Source organism: Balaenoptera borealis, assembly GCF_965194805.1.
Source record: "Balaenoptera borealis genome assembly, chromosome: 5".
NCBI lineage: Eukaryota > Metazoa > Chordata > Mammalia > Artiodactyla > Balaenopteridae > Balaenoptera > Balaenoptera borealis.
Genome location: NC_138862.1, coordinates 71,940,572 through 71,959,722, shown reverse-complemented (window position 1 = coordinate 71,959,722; position 19,151 = coordinate 71,940,572). Strand labels below are relative to the sequence as shown.

Below are 19,151 nucleotides of genomic sequence, written 5' to 3'. Positions count from 1 at the left end.
CATCTCAGTGGACTCCTCAGTTGGTTGGTGGTAGCAGATCTGAGGCTAATTGGTGGCGCCCAAGTCACAGGCCTGTGTGCTAGCTCCAAGAGAGGCTTCGAATGCAAGTATCTGGCATTTTCAGGTTCAGCTGGGATGGAGAAAGAGTCCTTGCCCTTCATCAAGACTTTATAGTTCAGGGATCCTCCAAACACAGAGGGGTTCAGATGCTCAGTGACTAAAATAAATGACAAATATCAGTTGTATGTAACAGAAAACCCAGTTATTTTCTCACATAATAAACAGCTCAGAGGGAGGCAGTTCAAGGCTGGGGCAGTGACTCAGTGTCATTATTGTCATTCTGTTCGTGTCCCATGTTGACTTATTGCCTAATGGGTCGAGGTGGACCAAGGCAGCACGTCTAGGTTCAAAACAGGAAGAAAGGGGCAAAGCTGCACCAACTGTGTCTTTTCCCCCTGTTATCAGGAAAGCAAAAGCCTTTCTAGAAACCCTCCGACATCCACTTATGTCCCATTGACCAGAATTGCGTTGTGAAGCCAACCCTGGAAACAAGGGAAGATTTAGCTGCCTCCTCCCCCAAAGTGCAATTTTGTAACAACAACAAGGAAAAAATGGAGATAGAGCAATGAACACCGTTTGCTTTGATTAGCACTGAGCCTGAAAGGGTGAGTAGCATCACCCACCTTCTCCCCACCTGTTTCTCTAATCTCATGTAGTCTCGAACCTCGCAGGGGCAGGACCTCTCAGTCCCCAGCACAAGTAGGGGTATGGTTTGCTGTTGGAAGTGACGGTCACAGGTGGCAGACAGCGCTGCTGAACAGCCCCTAGCCCCCATTCTCCTCAGCCTCTGTGATGTCACTCTGGGACTTCTTTCCCTCCACCCTGGGCTGTGGCTTCTGAGGCTGCTGTTGCCATGGAGATCCTGGAACCAGCAGTGGGGAGAGAGCCCTAATCTCCCCTGGGCCATGGGACGTCCAGCCATGCCGCTCTTGAAGGAGCCTCATCGCCCGCCTCAGGCCCCACTCCCCTGGATCCTCCCGAGCCTATTTGCTGCTTTCAACGTGGTGCTGCTGGTCGTTTTCAGTGGCCTCTTCTTCGCATTCCCGTAAGTCTCCCACACAAGCTGACAGGTTTCTTACAGAGCAACAGAAAGGAAAACACATAACGATAGTACGGAGGCAGGGAGAGTGCAGAAGGGGGGTCAGGGAAAGGAAGAGGTTCTAGGCAGAGGGAACTGAACATGCAAAGGCACAGAGGTATAGAGTGCTTGGTGCATCTGGGAGCTGTGGGTGGCTGGTAATACTCAATGACCTTTGGTGGAATTTCTATGGATCTGTCACTAGCCTGGATATTTAGACCAGGATTTATGGTCTGTGGGTCCTGACTGGGTGGACTGGGTCCTGGGGGGAGCTTCAGGCCACCCCAGATCAGGGCTGACTCCTGCTCTGGTCTCAGTTGCAGGTGGCTAGCCCAGAACGGGGAATGGTCCTTTCCCGTCATCACAGGCCTCCTCTTTATCCTCACCTTCTTCAGTCTCGTTTCACTCAACTTCTCAGACCCTGGCATCTTGCATCAAGGTGAGACACTGGCCCCCTGGGAGAAGGAGGCAGCACCCGAAGGGCTCCTGCCTGCTGGGATGACTTCTAAAGTGCTCCTTCCATCTCCCCGCCTGGGGTCTCAGGACCCCTTCACCCCATGTCCTCCTGTGCTCAAGCCCTGCATCTGGCACTTCATTTCTCGAGCCACGGAGGTGTGGAAAAACAGAATTTTGGAGGTTTTCCAGTTGCCTTGGAGGGGAGGGCTAGGGGAGGCTGGGTAGAGAAGCTAGCTCTTCACAACCACTCAGTTTTCTCTTCCTCCTTCCTACCACACAGATTCCTTAAAGCATCGCTCACAGTGGCAAAGGCCTGAGTTCTCAAAGAACTCCTCGGGCTGGAAACACACCTTCCCTTTGACTGTCAGCCTCTCTAAGCTTGGCCAGCTTACTCAATGGGGACTAAGGATTCCCCTGCCCACCTGGTCCCCACCCTTCCTGGAGCCCAGTGATGCTGTGGGGCTGCGTGCCCACACCCTTCTGCTGCAGCAGACTGATGGAAGGGCCTCTTGCTGCTACTCAATCCTTTTCCCATGCTAGGCTCCAATGAACAGGGCCCCACGATGGTGCATGTGGTATGGGTGAACCACAGGGCCTTCCGCCTGCAGTGGTGCCATAAGTGCTGCTTCCACCGCCCGCCCCGGACCTACCACTGCCCCCAGTGCAACATCTGTGTGGAGGTAAGTGCCCCTCTCGCCTGCCCACCTACCCTCCCAGCACCTGCCTGGGACCAGGAGGCCCACTCACACCGAGGCCTGTGGTCGGTGTGAAACTACTTCCAGGACTGCTAAAGACCACGGGTGGCAGTAATTCCCAGTCACTCCTGGTCACTCATACAAGTCACTGCCGCTGTGCCTGCACCTTTCCTGGGAGGCTGGCCCTTTCTTGCACTGGTGCTGACATGCAGAGGGGCATCCACATCTATGCTGGGCCTGGTCAGGCCAGGGGAAGGAAAGATACCCCTGACCTATCGAGGGCTCACTGACACTAGATGCCCGAGGCCCCTCAGGCAGGTTGCAGGCCTGGCCAGGGGAACTTTGCCTGTCCTCTTCTGGCTGTCCAGGCCAGAGGGTCTCCTGGTCTCCTGGGCTCTAAGTGCACAGCCTGCAACAGTTTACCAATGTGCTGTCTTAACTGGTCCTTACAACCCTGGGAGACTGGCTGGGCAAGGGTGTTATTATTAGGCTCATCCAGTGGATAAGAAAACAGAGGCCCAGAGATATTCTATGTCCTGCCTGAAGTTACACCAGGATGTGTCCCAGAGAAGACCAGCAGGCCCCGGCTCTAAAGCCCTCTTGACATGAAACTATGTGAGCCACAGAGCCGTATGGTGCTCTAACCACAGAAATGCCAGCAGTGTTAGGGACTTTGTGGCTCACTGTCTCCCTAGAAATGGGAGCCAGTGCCTGAGGCCAAGGGCAGGTGGCTTAGAGGGTGGGGGTAAGGCCTCAGATTTGGGGGCGATGGAGCCTGGGTCAGAGATTGGGTCCTCGAGGTCCCCCTCTCCCTCTCGCCTAGGACTTTGATCACCACTGCAAGTGGGTCAATAACTGCATCGGTCACCGCAACTTTCGCTTCTTTATGCTGCTCGTCCTGTCACTATGCCTCTACTCAGGTGCCATGCTGGTCACCTGTCTGATCTTCCTGGTGCGCACGACCCACCTGCCCTTCTCCATGGACAAGGTTATTGCGTATCTGCTGGGCTGCGGGACCCACGAGGGGAGCTGTGGGGAGGGCGGGGACAGCGGAGGAGGGGCGTCACGGGGGGGGGGGGGTTGGTGCAGAGGTAATGTGGGCGGGGTTTTCCGCGAAGCCGCTCGGAAGGACCAGTCTGGGACTAGGTGACGGTGGGTAGGGTCGGGCAGACGGGTGGGGATAGGAGGAACTGCGAAGGGTTGAGCATCTAGCAGGGTCGAGGAGAGGAAGTGCTAGAGGTGGCACGGGGGCCTGGACAGCAGGGTGAGGTGAGGTTTACACTGGGATAGAGCACAGCGAGAGGGTGGGCGGGGCTTGTGGGCGGGGCTGTTTGGGGTCGGGGTCGGTGAAGGGCGGGGCCAAGGAGGACCGGCCGGAGGCGCTGTTCCTTAGCTGGTGCGCAGCATCGTGGTGGCTGTACCCGCCGCCGGCTTCCTGGTGCCACTCTTCCTGCTGCTGCTCATCCAGGCCATGTCGGTGAGCGCGGCCGAGCGCTCCTACGAGGGCAAGGTACGTGGGGCCGAGCGGGGCGCCCCTATATCGGGCTGTGGGTGGTCACCTTGCCCCTCCCGGACTTCCGCACTTTCCGCTTTCTGCAACGCCCTGGTCCTTGATGGCCTGATTTCTCTCGAAGGTGCCTCATTAGCCCTTCCAGACCCAAATTCAGCTCAAATCTCACCTCCTCCTGGAGCTCGGTGGTCACTCTCCTTCCTGGGTGCGCTGCGTCGAAGGTGCGCTACTGTGTGCTAGGCGCGTGCGCATTATTTTGAGCTATGGGCGGAGAGGTAAGGCTGCATCCTGCGCTTGTGTTGACAAGGAACCTGAAATCAGAGTAACCCTCGCCAGACACCCGCGAACACTCTGGGAGAGGGGCCTGCCTACGTTGTGTAGCACAGACTCAGAGCACTGAGAGTTCAGTGAGGACTTCAGTGTAGAGTAGGACGTGCCATTTAGTGGTTTCGGACGGGCATAAATCGAGGGAAGGGCTTTGCAGTGACGGGCAAAGCTTGCAAAAAAGCTGGGAAGCCTGAAAGCCTGTGGAATGTTGATAGGATGATGAGGAAACTGTTCTAATTGGAGCAGCTGTGGCATGGGCAAGTGGTCTGCCTGGGATTGGCCAGATTTAAAAGGCAAAGAAGTCAGGTGGATAATTTAATCTTGGTGCTGTGGAAACCCGAGAGCCTTGATAGGATTTTGTCTTTACATACAGTAAAACTCACCCTTTTAAGTGCACAGCTGTATGAGTTTTGACCAACTTATAAGTCCTGTAACCACCGCCATAACCAAGATTTAGAACAGTTCCATCAACCCCAACCCGCCGTTCCCCCACCCCCCGCTAAATTCCCTCATGGCCTTTTGAGTCAGTTTCTTTCCCTATCTGCAGCCCCCGGCAACCACTGATTTGTTTTCTATCCCAATAGTTTTTCCTTTTTCAGAATCTCACATAAATGTAATCATAGCTTTTTGAGTCTGATTTCTTTCACTTAGCATAAGGCATTTGAGATTAATCCATGTTGTTGCCCACATCAGGAGTTTCCTCCTTTTTATTGCTGTGTGGTATTCCATCATATAGCTGTGCCACAGCTTGTTTACCCATTCGCCAATTGAAGGATATTTGGATTGTTTCCCATTCGTGGTGATTATAAATGAAGCCACTATAAACATTGGTGTACAGGCATGTGAACACAAGTTTTCATTTTTTGGGGGGTATATACTTAAGGCTGGCATTGCTGGGTCATATGGTAACTGTATGTTTAACTTTATAAGAAACTGCCAAATTGTCTTCCAAAATGGCTGTACCATTTTGCATTCCCATAAGGAATATATGAGAATTCCAGTTGCTCTGCATCATTAACATTTGGCTTTGTCAGTTTTTAAAAAAATTTAGACAGTCTAATAAATGTGTAGTGACATTTTATTGTGGTCTTAATTTGCATTTTCCTAATGACTAATGATTTTGAACATCTTTTCATGTTCTTATTTGCCATCAGTATATCTTTGATTAAATATCTGTTCCAGTCTTTTGCCTATTAAAAAAATTGGGTAGTTTTCTTAATATTGAGTTTTAAGAAATCTTTATTTATTCAGGATTCAGACATGTGTTTTGCAAATATTTTCTCCGTGTCTGTCGTTTGTCATCTCATTTTCTCAACAGTGTCTTCCAAAAATCAGAAGTTTTAAATTTTGAAATATGTTATCAGTTTTTTCTTTTCTTTTTTTAAAATACATTTTCCTTTTATTATTATTTTTATTTATTCATTTATTTGGCTTTGCCAGATCTTAGCTGCAGCACATGGGATCTTTTAGTTGTGGCACGTGGGATCTTTAGTTGCACCATGCGAACTCTTAGTTGCGGCATGTGCGATCTTGTTCCCTGACCAGGGATTGAACCCGGGCCCCCTGCATTGGGAGCGCAGAGTCTTAGCCACTGGACCCCCAGGGAAGTCCCCCTATCAGTTTTTTCTTTTATGGATTGTGCTTTTGGTGTGTAATTAAGAAATCTTTCCTTAACTCAAGGTCACAAAGATTTTTCTTATACGTTTTCTTTTAGAAGTTTTATAGTCTTAGGTTTTATATTTAGGACTATGATTCATTTGGGGTTAAATTTTGTATATGATGCAAGGTATGGGTCAAGATTTTTTTTTGTTTTTTTTGCTTATGGGTTGTTCTAGCACCATTTTTTGAAAAGACTATCCTTCCATTGAGTTGCCTTTGAACATTTGTCAAAAATGAATTGAATATAGAGATGTAGGTGTATTTCTGGACTCTCTGTTCTTTTACCAGTACCATACTGTCTTGCTTAGTAGCTTTATATTGTCTTGAAATCATACAATGTGAGTTCTTCAACTTTGTTCTTTTTCAAAGTTCTGTCGGCTATTCTAGTTACCTTGATTTTCCATATAAGTTTTAGAAGCGGCTTTGTCAATTTCTGCAAAAAATGTTTGCTGAGATTTTCATTTGGATTGTGTTGAATGTATAGATCAATTTTGAAAATGGACATTTTAACAATATTGAGTGTTTGAACCCATGAAAGTAGTATAACTCTCCATTTATTTAGGGCTTCTTTGATTTCTTTCATTAGTGTCTTACAGTTTTCAGCATGTAGATCTTGACTACATTGTGTTAGATTTTTTCTAAGTATTTCATTTTTGTGTGCTATTATAATTTTTAAAAATTTCATTTCCATTTGTTTATTATTATAAGAAAATACAATGGATTTTTGTGTATTAGTCTTGAATCTTGCAATTTTTCTAGGCTCACTTATTAGTTCTAATAGTTTTTTTGTTGATTCTACATAGAAAATCATGTCATCTGTGAAAAGGACCGTTTCATTTCTTCCTTTCCAACGTGTATGGCTTTATTTCCTTTTCTTTTCTTACTGCATTGTCTTGGACTTTCAGTACTGTGTTGATTACGAGTGGTAAAAGTGAACACCCTTGCCATGGGATTCCTTCCACCTGACAATGACTTGACTAAAGGCTGTTTTAGGAAGACTGTCATAGGTCACATCAAGGAGGGAGGGGCTGGAGACCTTGAGACAGCTGAAAGGACAGAGGAACCCTCTTTGCCCACCATTTCCCATCCTTCCAGTCACCACTTAATCACTCCACCCCGCCCATGTTTGGTTCCCAGCCCACCTGTGACTCCTCTGTGCAGCCCTGACTCATCAGCTCCCTGTGGTCTGCATGTCTTCTCTCTCCAGCCTCAGTCCCTCATTTCAGCCCCTCCTGGGCAGCATTCTCCCTTCCCATATCCTGTGGTTCTTCTAGCCCAGGTCAGGCCATAGGCCTGCCCTCCGTCCCCTGCTCAGATGGGGCTGTCCCAATCCAGGATCTCCAGCCTTAAGAAACCTAAATGTGGTCTGCACTCTGAGATTCACCAGGCAGGGCTCTTTCCCATTACCAGAACCCATTTCAGGCATTCTTCACACACCTCAACTTTATTCCCTTCTTACCTCCATCCCTTGACCACAACTTCTGCTGGGCCACTTGCTTAGATCACAAGGGTTCTGGAGCCAGACCACATAAATTCAAATCACAGCTCCACAACACACCAGCAGGGAGATCTTGGCTGTGTTACTTAGCCATCTGGTACCTCAGTTTCCCCATCCGTAAAAGGGGACAGCATGGGTTAATATGTGTGAGATACATAGAACAGTGGCTGGTGTGAGTAAGTGCCCCATAGGTCATCATTATTGCCATTCCTTCCCATCATCAGTACACATGTTCTTCTCCCTCACGTCTTAAAAACAAAGCAAACATCCCTTAATATCACAGGCCTCCCCTGTTGTACTCTCCCCTCCAGCGCAACCAGGTTTGCTGAAAGCATTGGCTGTGCTCACTAGCGTCATTCTTCACCTTCCTCAGCCCACTTCAGCCCAGCCTCTGTCCTCACTGTCATACTGATGCTACACTCTCCAAGTGGCCAAAGCCAGCGGGCAATCCTGAGACTAATCTTTCCAGGCTGCACAGAGCAGCATCTGAAACAGAATGTACCTGCTGTGGCCCTTCCCCAGCCTCTCAGGGTCCAGCTCTCTCTGCTGCCCTGGGCTGCCGCTCCCCTGCCTGCACCTTGGAGTGTTGGCCGGGCTGCCTGCTCTTCTCACCAATCCCCTCTCTGTGCTGCCCTGACCACTCCCCAACTGCCCTCAGCACCCTGAAAGTTAAGGCTGGCTTTGTTGTCTGTGGTGTGTCCTCAGTCCCCAGAGCAATGCCTGGAACAGTGTTGAGGTCCCCAAATATTTATGAACAAATGAGTGAACCTACAAACAAAGGAATCCATCATGCTTTGGGAGAGAAGGAGAGAGAGAAAGAGAGAGAAGTCTGACTCCCCGATCCCCGGGGAAGAAGGGGAGAGAGAGCAGAGGCAGCAGGGAATTGGGCAGGAGATGGGGCGAGTAGATACCCACTTTGGTTTTGGTCCTGTGGAGCATGAGGGCGTTTGAGATACAAAACTGGAGCAGGAGACCAGGCCTGAAGCTGGTGAGAGAGGACAGTCTGGGAACTTCCAAGCTGTTGGATCCCATTCATTCTGAGGGTCCCATATGAGGAGAGGAAGGGCTCTACTTTATTAGTCAGTTCTTATGAATTCATTAAACAATTACCATTCCTTTAAGCACTGAGCAATCAACATTTTTCTATTCTTCGTGTACATCTAATAAATCAAAATTTATTCTCTAGATTTAAAATTCTGATTGTAAATTTAATCAAACTCTTCTAACCATTTAATTAAAATTGAGAGTAGAATGCCAGTTTCCCTTAAATTCTTGAAACACCTTAAAGTAGGGAGAACTCAAAAAATCACAGTGGTTAAGGGCATGGGACACAGGGGAACTGGTGGTGGGCAGAGGTGCTCTTGGGCCACTTTAGGACATGACAAACACTTTGTAGCTAAGGCTCTTGAAGTCCCCATGAGACTCAGCCTGTGCTGGGAAGGAGGAGGGGGCGAGGCTGATGGGCAGAAGGAGGGGAGGAGGAGAAAACCTGGTCCAGAGTTTCCAGGGGAGGACTTGACCTTTGGGCTTGACATCGGTCAAGCATTGGGTGCTCAGGAGCTTGAGCCCAGATTTCCAAGGCCGTGTGATTTTGGTTAGGGAAATATGATTAGGTACCACAAACCGTCCTTCCAGATAGTGAAGTTCAGTGAAGGCACAATTTTAGAAAAGAATGAGACGTGGGAAAGTAGAGGAGTTGAGGGAACATCGGTGGAACTGTCTTTGGAGCAGTTTATCAGCAAAAGGAAGATCCGAAAGGATCTGGAAGGAGGTAGCAGGAGGATGTGTGTGGCCAAATGAGACAGAGAGGGAGGATAGTGCGAAAGGGGATACAAGGTGATGGGGAAGGATCCCTGAGCAGGCAGGAGAGGTGGGTGCAGTGCCAGAGCTGCTCAGAAGTGGATTGGGGACGCCTCGCCTGACTCTCCTGGCTCCTCTGTCCTTGGAGTCTTGCTGCAGCCCTGGGCTGAGCTGACCGGTGCAGGGAGGGCCAGTGGGGGTGGCCTGCCCAGTCCTGCGGGTTCTGAGCTCTTCTTCCTGTCCTTGACCCCCCCTCCTCCCGCCCAGTGCCGATACCTGCAAGGATACAACCCCTTCGACCACGGCTGTGCCAGCAACTGGTATTTAACAATTTGTGCACCGCTGGGACCCAAGTGAGTTGGCAAACCAGAGGCCTGAGCGGTGGCCCCTGGCGCTGGGGGGGTGGGGTGAAGCTGGGTCATCTCCCCTGGCCCCTTAGCATAGCTCCCATCTCCTTACGCTCACTATTCTTCTTCTTTTGGAGTTGTCTCCAGGGCATTGCGGGAGCCTCTGGAGCTTCCCCTTCCTTGCCTCTGTGGGTTCTTCCTCTAAGAAATGGGGTTAGAGGGGCATGGCAGCCTGGGTGAGGTTGGTGACAGCTCCCTGCAGGGCCATGCCCAGGCTGTGTGCTCCCCAGGCTGAGGGGGACCGGGCCAGGAGGGCCATGACCACTCGCATCTGGCTTGTTGCTCCCCAGGTACATGGCTGAAGCTGTCCGGCTGCAGAGAGTGGTGGGGCCTGATTGGGTACCCAGGCAGAACGCGCACTTCCCGATGTGCCCCTCCGCGCTCAGTCTCCCAGACCTCCCTGGGCCTGGGTCTGGTCCCCAGTCCCAACCTCTGGGTCTCGACAAACCAGGGAAGGGGCCCCCAGGGAGTGGTGAGGCTGCAGCCCTCCAGGAGGTGAGGAGTGTGTGTGTGTGCGTGTGTGTGTGTGCAGCGTGCACGTGTGCCTGTGTGTGTTGGGAGGGGGCGTCTGCGGATTGTACAGGTGTTGGGAGAAGCCCCCCAATGTTGGGCTGGCCCTGAAGCTGGAGCACTTAAGCTCGAGAGAGGGGGATTATAGGCCTGAAGAGTGTTGGCAGTAGAGTCACAGGCCTCCAGAATACACCAGGGGTCCCTGGAGACACAAAGGGAAAAGGCCGCACCACTCACTTGCTGGGTGGCCTTGGGCCAGTCACTTACCCTTTCTGGGCCTCAGTTTCCTCAGCTATTTATGAGGATTGAGACTAGTCCAGTGGTTTATAATTGGCAGGGGTGGGAGGGGGGGAATTCCTTTATTTAAAGGCACCTTCTACTCTGAAGCCCAGTCTATGAACCATGTGGAAGTGGAGCATTAAGAATGATGTAGGGGTGGGTAACCCACAGCCCCTCCAGAGCCCCTGCAGTGACATTCTGGGGTGGTGGGTGACAGTCTGGGCAGTCTCTTGCTCCCCAGTGGGTGGGCTGCGGGGCGGGGCTTAGGGAGAGCCTGCATCCCCCCCACCGTGTGTTTAGCTCCACGCCAGCCCGGTGCTGCCCCTGCTGCGGGAGGCCCCCAGACGAGGCTCCGCCTACCACTTGCCCTTTCGCACTGGGAGATGCCAGGAGCCTCCGCAGCCGAACCTCACCGCTTGAGCCCCTTGTGGAGACCTCTGTGCCCTGCCCTTGCCCACTCGCCTGGCGGGAGTGCTGAGACCCGCCCCCCCCCCCGCCCCAAAGCCCATTAAATACCCTTTGCCTACCTCCTACAGCTGCCCTGCTGCACTGTCTGTCCTCGAAGCGAGAGAGTGTGGATGAGGCGGGCCCTGAAGGGCTGGGACAAAGCCCCTGGGAGGGAGGAGCCAGGATCCTCTGCGACCTCGGGCAAGACACTCAACCTTGCTCTCATCCTTAAAATGGGGCAACCGTTAACAGCCACAGCGACGGCTGGAGACGATGGAAGTGAAAACCCAGCAATGCCTGGGTGTGAGCCCGAAGTCCCGCCTCTGCCCTGCAGCACCCCTATCTGGCTGCAGGGGGCGCCCGCCACCTGGGAATTCTCCAAGCCTGGCCCGGTCCAGCCGTGCCCCCTGGAGCCTCGCGGGTGGGCTGGTCCCCCTGCCTCATCCCGGGTGGTGGGGGCGGGGGAGGGGGGGGGGTGGGAGTGTTCTCCGTCACAGACCAACGCTGCAACTTTCCTGCAGGTGGGTCTCACCCGGCCATGTCCTCCTAATGGGGAGTCAGGTGCTGGTTCTGGTCCTGTCCCTGGGGTGGGTCCCAGGCCCTGTGAGTCTGTGTGTGTGGGTAGGTTGGGGTGAATGGAGGGAACCAAATCAAACTGTGGCTCCTCTAGTGGCCAGAGTCTGACCTTGGGAATGGAAATAATGGCACCTTCCAGGAAGGTTGTCAGAGGATGAAACGAGGTGGTTCATGAAAAACACCAGGTACACGGTAGGCACACAATGAATGCAGCCAGTATGATTATGATTATTTTCTCCACCACACAGCTAGCAGACCACTCAGCATCCCTCCAAGGACCACCTTCTCAGAATTACCTGGGCCCCAGACCACTGACTCAGAATCTCAGGGTGGGGGGAGGACAGGAATCTGAATCTGAATTACCATCAAGTGCTCCATGGGATCCTACCACCCTGGAGTTACCGAATTGCTGCCTTAGGCGGTGAGGATGGACACTGACCACACTGCTTCCTACCCACCGTGTATCCAGCTGCAGTGGGGTGCGGTGAAGGTGAGAGGGAAGGACGTCACCAAAGGGTCGGATGAGCACCCCAGGGGCCTGCGAAGGTGTGTGCCTGTGTGTGCACATGTGCTTGTGTGTTGGGGGCCCAGCCTGGAGAGGTGGGTGACCTACGATGCAGGATTCGGCTCCAGTTCTCTCTACGCTGGGTCCCCTTTGAGGCTGCCCTTCCCTCTTCCTCCCGCCCTGTCTGTGGCAGCCCCAGGCCCAGCCTCGCCCACCCCTGTGGCTCTGGTTCTCGGCCTCCTGGCCAGCCTCATTCAACCCAGGGACTCCAGTTCTTTCTCGCCTCCTTTGCCTTGGTCCCAGGGTCTCCCCAGTCCCAAGCCCCCCTTGGGGTTCAAGCCTTTTCTCAGCTCTCTCAGGGTTAACCTTGGGTTCTGGGGAGGGATGCAAGGTACTCACTGCCATAGAAAAAGGCAGCCTAGTTTTAGCTTTGTTGTAAATGGCCTCAGTGGCCACATTTAAAATCCTTAGGGCCCACGTTTACAAGTAAAGCTGAAGCAGCCTTTCCTGTCTGGGAAGCCCACAGTCCATGGTCACAGGGTGAGGGGACGAGAGCATGGGACTTTCTGAGCCCCAGACCCCAGGTGTGTATGTGATACACAGATCTGTGTGAGTGGCCTCTCTGTGTGTGTTCAGCTCAGCCCAGGCTGCTCAGCGGTGAGGAGAGGCCCTCAGTCCTCCTCCCAAATGGGAGTCCTCAGGGCGGTCTGGGCCTCCGCCAGAGAGGAAGAAGATTCAGGAACCTGGGCCAAAGCCTGGATGGAGGGATATTCATGGAACTGGCTGGGTGCCCAAATGGTGCCTGCCCAGAACCCCAGCTCCACAGGGCGCTGAGAAGGCCAGGCCGCAGAGTCTGGGGTGGCCCAGTGCTGCCTGACCTGCTGCCGTCCTTCTGTGGTCCTGGCTGCTTCATCAGGACTGCACCTACCGGGTCCCTGTCTCCAGCTCTACAGGGGACTCCCTCCGTTTCAGGCAGGGCCTCGCAAGTCCTAAGTCACACGTGAGCCACCTCCCCCCACAGCCTGGGCCTCATTTTCTCACTGGGCAAGGACATAACCTTCCTCAGATTCTCAGAGGTGGCCGTGTCCCCCCCTGCTCTGGGATGTAGATTCTCGGTCTCTGGGCCCTCCCAACCTGAGATTTCTAGGATTTCTTTAGGAAAGCCCCTTGGATCAGGCTCCTCTGCTCCTCAAGGTGTAAGCAGACCTAGCTCACCCTTTCCTGTGACTCCCCGCGCCGTCTCCCCTAAGCCTTGGGCGCCCTCAGAGATTCTTTCCGGCCAGGCTGGAGACCTCCGTTGAGCTGCACCACCTTCCCTTTCTACCTCCACGTTTCTGCTGAACCTGCCCTCGATGCCCAGACACACCCCTCGCATTCCTTGGCCCGCTGATACGGGGAGGGGTGTTATCAGGGCCCGAAAATGGGGCCAGCTCTCCACACACAACCTGGAAGCCCTGCCGTCCCTGCGTTCCCTTGGACAGGAACCAAGGAGTGACCCCCCCCCCTCCAAAACCCTGCAGGGCTGCCAGGTGCCCACATGTCTGGAGCCCCTCTGAGAGGTCCCCAGGCCACCCCTGGAACCTGAAGAAAGGAGGGGGAGCCTGGAAGCAGCCACCCCCTTGTCATCTCTACACTTTCCTCCATGACCTTCTAGAAGGTCAGAGTGTGTGCTGGGTGGGAAGAGCATTGGGCCAGGAGTCGGGAGGCTGGGTGTCACTCAGCTTTGCGACCAGTGAGCATGCTGCGGGAGCGAGCCTCTTCCCTCCGCTTCGCCTCAGCTCCCTCGTCTGCAAACAGGATGACCATAGTGGCTAGCTCACAGGTGGCTACAGGATCCTAACTCTTTAGAGCTGGAGGGGACTTAGGGGTCACGTCATCCAGCTGCCCCTCCACCCTCAATTTCACAGATTTTCACTAGAGAGGGAAGGGATTGCCTAGGGTGACACGGTGTCCAAGCCAGGCGCGCGCTCTCTGTTTCCGGGCTGCCTCTCCCATTCCTGCTCCAGGGACCATTTCAGAGGAGGAAGGCCTTGAGCAGCATCCTCAGGGCCCCCCTACCAGCCCCCGGAGAGCCAGGCAGCACGTGTTAGCACAGGGCCTGGGGACCTGATAAGAAGGCAGGCTTAACCCCGACCCCAGCTCTGCTGGGAGCGATAATGACGCCCCGCTGCCTTGTGCTCAGCCCTGCCCTGCCTTGCCCACCCCACCCAAGGGGGCCCTGCCAGTGGCTGAGGGTGGGACAGGGCAGGGACAGATAGGACAGAGGAGGTGGCTGCAGCATGGGATCGGGGGGCCAGAATCCTGATACCTCCCAGAGTACAGGCCCCTCGCTGGCTGACCCTCCTGGGCACCCGGGCACAGTGCCTGACACCCAGGTGATGCTCCAGCGATGCCCACATCCTCCTCCAGTTCCTGCACGCCGAGCGCGGTGGAGGGAAGGGGCTGGGCTGAAGGTGTGCTAGGCCCGTCCTGGCTTAGAAAACTTTACTGAGCCCCACCGGGCTAGGGCTTGGGCTAAGTGATTCACATGATCTCCTTTAATCCTCACAGCAACCCCCAAAGTTGTTATTCTTGTCTTAGAGTTGCGGAAACCAGAACTGAGCAAACAAGCCACTTCTCCACGGTCGCACTGCTTCTAAGTGGCAGAGCCAAACTCCTTTAGCCTTTGTCACGACACTGTGCTTCACAGGCAGTTATATTTTATTTCAACTTAGAGTAGTGGCTAAGGCATGGGCTCTGAAGCCAGACGGACGGCCTGGTTTCCTGCTGTGTAATGGGATGAATCATTGCCTCTATTGTGCCTTTATGAGGATTCAGTGTGCAGCGCACGTGGAGAGCTTGACCCCAGCGTGGGCACATGGTAGGTGCTTCATCAATGGTCGTGATTGTCCCCACACTAGGATCCAGGTGATGCCTGGGTCAGGACTCTGTGACCTGCTAGGGCCTTTGGGATGCCAGTCACAGTGGCTGCTGTTTGGTATGGGTTTCCTGGTGGCCAGGGAGCAAAGGGGAAGGGCTGCTTCGGAGGGGAGGTTTGTGGTGTTTTACGGAAAATCAAGCAACGTTTGTGTCCCCCGGCCAACGGGGGATGGAGGTGTGGGCTGAGCGTGTTCAAGGGAGCAGCAAGATAACCACCCAACGGCTCTGCCCCCCTGCATGGGTGAGGAGGCTTCTGCTTAAGAAAGCACCCTGTTGCATCAGTTTCGAGGCCGGGCAGTGCCCGGGCTGAAGGAAGCCAAAGCTGTGGGCATCTGAACCCTGTGTCCGGGCCTCGCTCGGAGCCACTGCTGCCGCTTCTGCCAGCTCTGCCCTCTCTCTGTAGCCTCCCAGTCTGTCTGTCCGTGTCTGCCTTTGCCTTACCTCTTCTCACCTTTCCACTCCATCTCCTCTCTCTCCTCCCCCTCTTCCTCCTTTCACTGTCTTCCACGCTCTTCCTGTGTTCACTCTGTCTCTCTCCCGACCCGTCACCACCTTTCCTGGACAACAGCTTCCAGGAACACAAAGTAAACGGTCTGACAATTTTCAAGTAATAACTTTCAACTGTGATTCTTGGAAGCACTTGGGCCTGGGCATGGAAACCTCCAGAACTCTGGGCCAGGCCAGAGGCAGGGCCTGCACAGGGCGCCTTTGTCTGTCTCCGACCGGGGCCTGCCAGGCACACGCTTTCTCAGCTGCTTCTGGTTGGGACTGTTTTGCTGCTGACATTGGAGATTCCCACGCTGGAAGGAATATTCCCACATTGAATATCTAGCTTATTTCTCAGTGAGAAGAAAACCAAGGCACCGGCACTCGGGGAGAGGTTCAGCAGGGCTTGCCCTGGGGTCGCGCAGCTACGTAGAGGCCAGGCGAGGCTGGGTCCCCATCTCCTGCTTCTCAGCCCTTTCCACCGCCCGCTGCGGGTCAGAGGCCGGATGGGTCAGAGGCCTGGACTATAAACAGGAAGGGCACTCTTTCTTCTCCTGGAGGCCTGGTAACTTGGCTCCCATAGGCAAACTCATGAAAGTGACAACAATAGTAACAATCGTTTTGATGCTAACTGTGGGCTAAGTGCTTGGCTTGTATTATCTCATTTAATCCTCAAAATGATTTGTGGGGAAGATGCTATGACTTTTGTAGGCGTGACCTTGGACAGTCCTCGGGCCTCCATCTCCCTATCTGTAAGGACAGTTTTCTGGAGGATCCTCTGGGCTATTCCTGCCCTGCCCTCCTGGGAGTCCATGGCTTAGTGGCCAGGGAGGAGGGTCCTTGGTCTGGGCACAAGCCCTGAGGTGGATGGGGCCCCGGGCAGAGCTTATTCGAGGACCTATTAGGGTCCTGTGCCTGAACTTCATCTGTCCCCTAGTAGCCGGGGTGGGGAGAGCATTAGGTCACCAAGCAAGAGTACCGATCCCTGGGCAGGACCCTTGGCCATCTGGACTGGGAAAGTCCCCTGCCCAGTTGTTCCTAGATATCTGTTCTTCAGCTCCTGGCAAACACAACATGGAAAGACACTCTCCTGCTTGCCCTTTGCCTGGCTGCGCAGTGGGATGCCAAGATGGGGCATCAGGAGACCTGGGTTGGAAGGCAGGGTCTGTGCTTCCTGGTGGTGTGGCCCCAAGAAAGCCCCTAGCCTCTCAGAGCTGCTGTTACCACATCTGCAGAAGGGAAACTCGAGCCCAGGCCCGGCTACCTCTGGCACTTGTGGGTGACACAGTGTACCATGGGAAGGTGCTCTGGACTTTTACTTCTTCACACCAACCATAGCCCCAACGGGCACAGGGCTTCTGGAAAGGGAGCAGTGGGAGGGCCAGATTGGGCTTGGGGAGCCTGGCAGGAGTAACTCCCTGTCCCTCTGTCTACATTTCCCCTGCCATTTTTGCAGGCTCTGGATTTGGATCATCTGGAAGTGGCCAAGGCTGAGAGAATGGGCCGCCTCACTTTAAATCCCAGACAGACCCAGCCTGGGTCACCTTCCTTGGGTGACTTCTGAGCTCCCTCTCTTCCCCACCAAGTATCTGTCCCGAGGGGAAGAGCTGGCTGGACTTGGGTTTGGAGCAGGGATATGGCCCTTTCTGGTCCCAGCTGGCACCCCCATCTGCCAGCCACCCTGAGCCCCTGGGGTGGAAGCCTCTGGAAGGCCTCAAGGTCTGGTTGTGATGGCTCGACTCTGAACCCTCGGCAGGGACGTGGGCTGCACCCACCTTGGCCCAGGGGCTCCATCTACCTTGGATACAATCCAGACCAAAGAGTAAAGGAGGTTTGTTCCTGAAGCAGAGACCAGAAGTAGGCACACAGAGGGCTCTGTGCTTTGGAGTTGAAGCTTTTAAAGAGTTGTTTTCTTTAAATATCCTGCTGCAGGAAAGAGAAGCCCCAAATCAAACATTCCTGAAACATGAATTTCAGGTGGCTTTAAAGGAGCAATTTGTTTGGTTTCTGTCCCACCCTGATTCTGCTCAGTGGGGTCTTGGGCACTCATCCCTGGGGTTTGATGGAGGGTCCACACCCTTCCAGGCTCACCGTCCAACCTCACCGGGAGGTTCCTCAGCACCAGATCCAGCCTGAGGGCCTCTGGGCACAGCCAGGCCCCAAGCTTGCTCCCAGGGGACGGTGGGCACATCCATCTCAAGAAGGGAAGGCCACTGTCTGTCCATCCTCAGCTGCATTCCCACTGCTGGCCACACCCTCTTTCTTGAACTCTCTCTTTACCCTTGATCTCGGGTATCTGACGCACTGCTGACTCTCCTCCTGAGTTAGGGATACTCTGTCTATGACTCTTTCTCTCACTTCCTGCCAGGATATCTCCCAGGTCCCATACCTCCTGCCAGGATATCTCCCAGGTCCCATCCTTGGGGTATGCCCCATCTTGGAGAACTCACTCATTCCCTTGCCTTCAGCAGTGCTGGGCCTGGTCAAGCCTCCATCTCCAGGCCCTCAGGCCCTGCCAGTTTCCCAGGCTCTGGCCTTAATATTCTTTTATTTTTTTATTGGGGCATAACTGACAAGTAAAATCCTAAGATATTTAAAGTGTACAACCTGATGATTTGCTATCTGTATACATTGTGAAAGGATTCCCCCATCAAACTAGCCTTAATTTTGTATGATTGAATTATTCCCTTAGTGTCCCACCAGAGGCTCAGGGTCTTTCCAAGCCCCAGCACCAGGGGGAAGAGAGAGAAATAGCAAAGGCAAAACCAGCCACTGAATGAAAGAGACACTTGTTAGTGTGAGGGAGCCGCTGAGCAGGGTGCTGGGACATGGATCCAGGGGAGATGGCGTCTGGATGTCCCAGATCTGTCCCAAGTCTAGTCCGAAGAGTGTCCCAAGGCCAGCCTTGACCTCGAGAGGAGCAGGGCTAGAGGAATTCTCTGAGCAGCCTTGTTTGCCCTCCTTGCCCTGAGTCCCTTCTTTGGGGCCCGTGGTAGGACTGGATGGGTATGGGGAGGAAGGGCACTTGGTGAAGGGATATCCAGAGGAGGGTACCAATCAAAGGCTTATTCCTGTCATTCATGGAGAAGCTCATAAAAAGACTGAGGCCTGAACTGGGATAGTGGGAATACAAATCCATTCATTCATTCATTCATTCATTCAATAAACACTGAATAATCACAACAAACCCCGGAGGTAATGAAATTAATTTTTAAAAGAATGTGTTCATGTATAATTTAATTTAAATTTATACTATATTATTTAAGTCATACTATATTTCAATATAATTAAAAATTATATTTATGTATTTTTAAAAGACTGGAAGCAAATTCATCAGATACTCTTGGTGGATGAGCAAGTGTTTCCTAATGAAAGGGATTCTGGCTGCCAGTCTGGGTGTTCGGACACCTGATTTCTAGGCCCAGCGCTTTCTCTGCCAGGCTGTGTAACTGGGAAAAGCCCTTCCCCTCTCTGGACCTGTTCCCTCATCTGTGCAGTGAGAGTGTGGAACCAGAAGATCAGTGGCTCTTTCCAGCTCTGACATTACCTGAGAACAATGGGGACGAGGGGGTTATAGACACTTTCATCGGCATGGCCAGCTGCTCTGCTTTGCCCACGCTCACCGCAGGCCCCTCTCCTGCAGGGCTCCATGAATGGGAGGTAGTGGCCCCCGCAGCCTGACCAGCCGTCAGGCTCTGATCTCAAGTTAGAATCACTCCTCTCACTTCTTTATATCCACTTTGAATCATGCAAGACCTCTTCCACCCTTCAGTTGCAGCCTTGTGACCTGGATCGAAGGGGGCTATGGCAGCAGCCTCGATGGCTCTGAAGGGAGTGAGGGAGCCAGCCAGGCTGGGAGGTGACACGTGTTGATTACATGTCGTGTCCCCGCAGCCGTGTGCCCGACTCTGTGCCTGAGTTGTTCTGTGGACGTTATTC

The 19,151-nt window shown here is 53.3% G+C and overlaps 2 protein-coding genes across 2 annotated transcripts in view; both read left to right on the top strand.

Annotated features, from left to right (window-relative positions):
• Positions 1–965: 965 nt before the first annotated feature.
• Positions 966–10,812, top strand: ZDHHC19 (zDHHC palmitoyltransferase 19; the record flags this gene model as incomplete). The annotated part of the gene is made up of 8 exons (XM_082393411.1): positions 966–1,105; positions 1,456–1,577; positions 2,135–2,274; positions 3,113–3,285; positions 3,694–3,799; positions 9,351–9,436; positions 9,781–9,985; positions 10,580–10,812. 8 exons carry the CDS (start codon positions 966–968, stop codon positions 10,697–10,699), a joined length of 1,092 nt encoding a protein of 363 aa, XP_082249537.1. The 3' UTR covers positions 10,700–10,812.
• Positions 3,691–19,151, top strand: part of TFRC (transferrin receptor) — a 116,477-nt gene continuing 101,016 nt past the window's right edge. The window contains exon 1 of the mRNA XM_082393186.1: positions 3,691–3,799. The gene's annotated coding sequence lies outside the window, so the exon portion shown is untranslated. The remainder of the gene's footprint in view (positions 3,800–19,151) is intronic.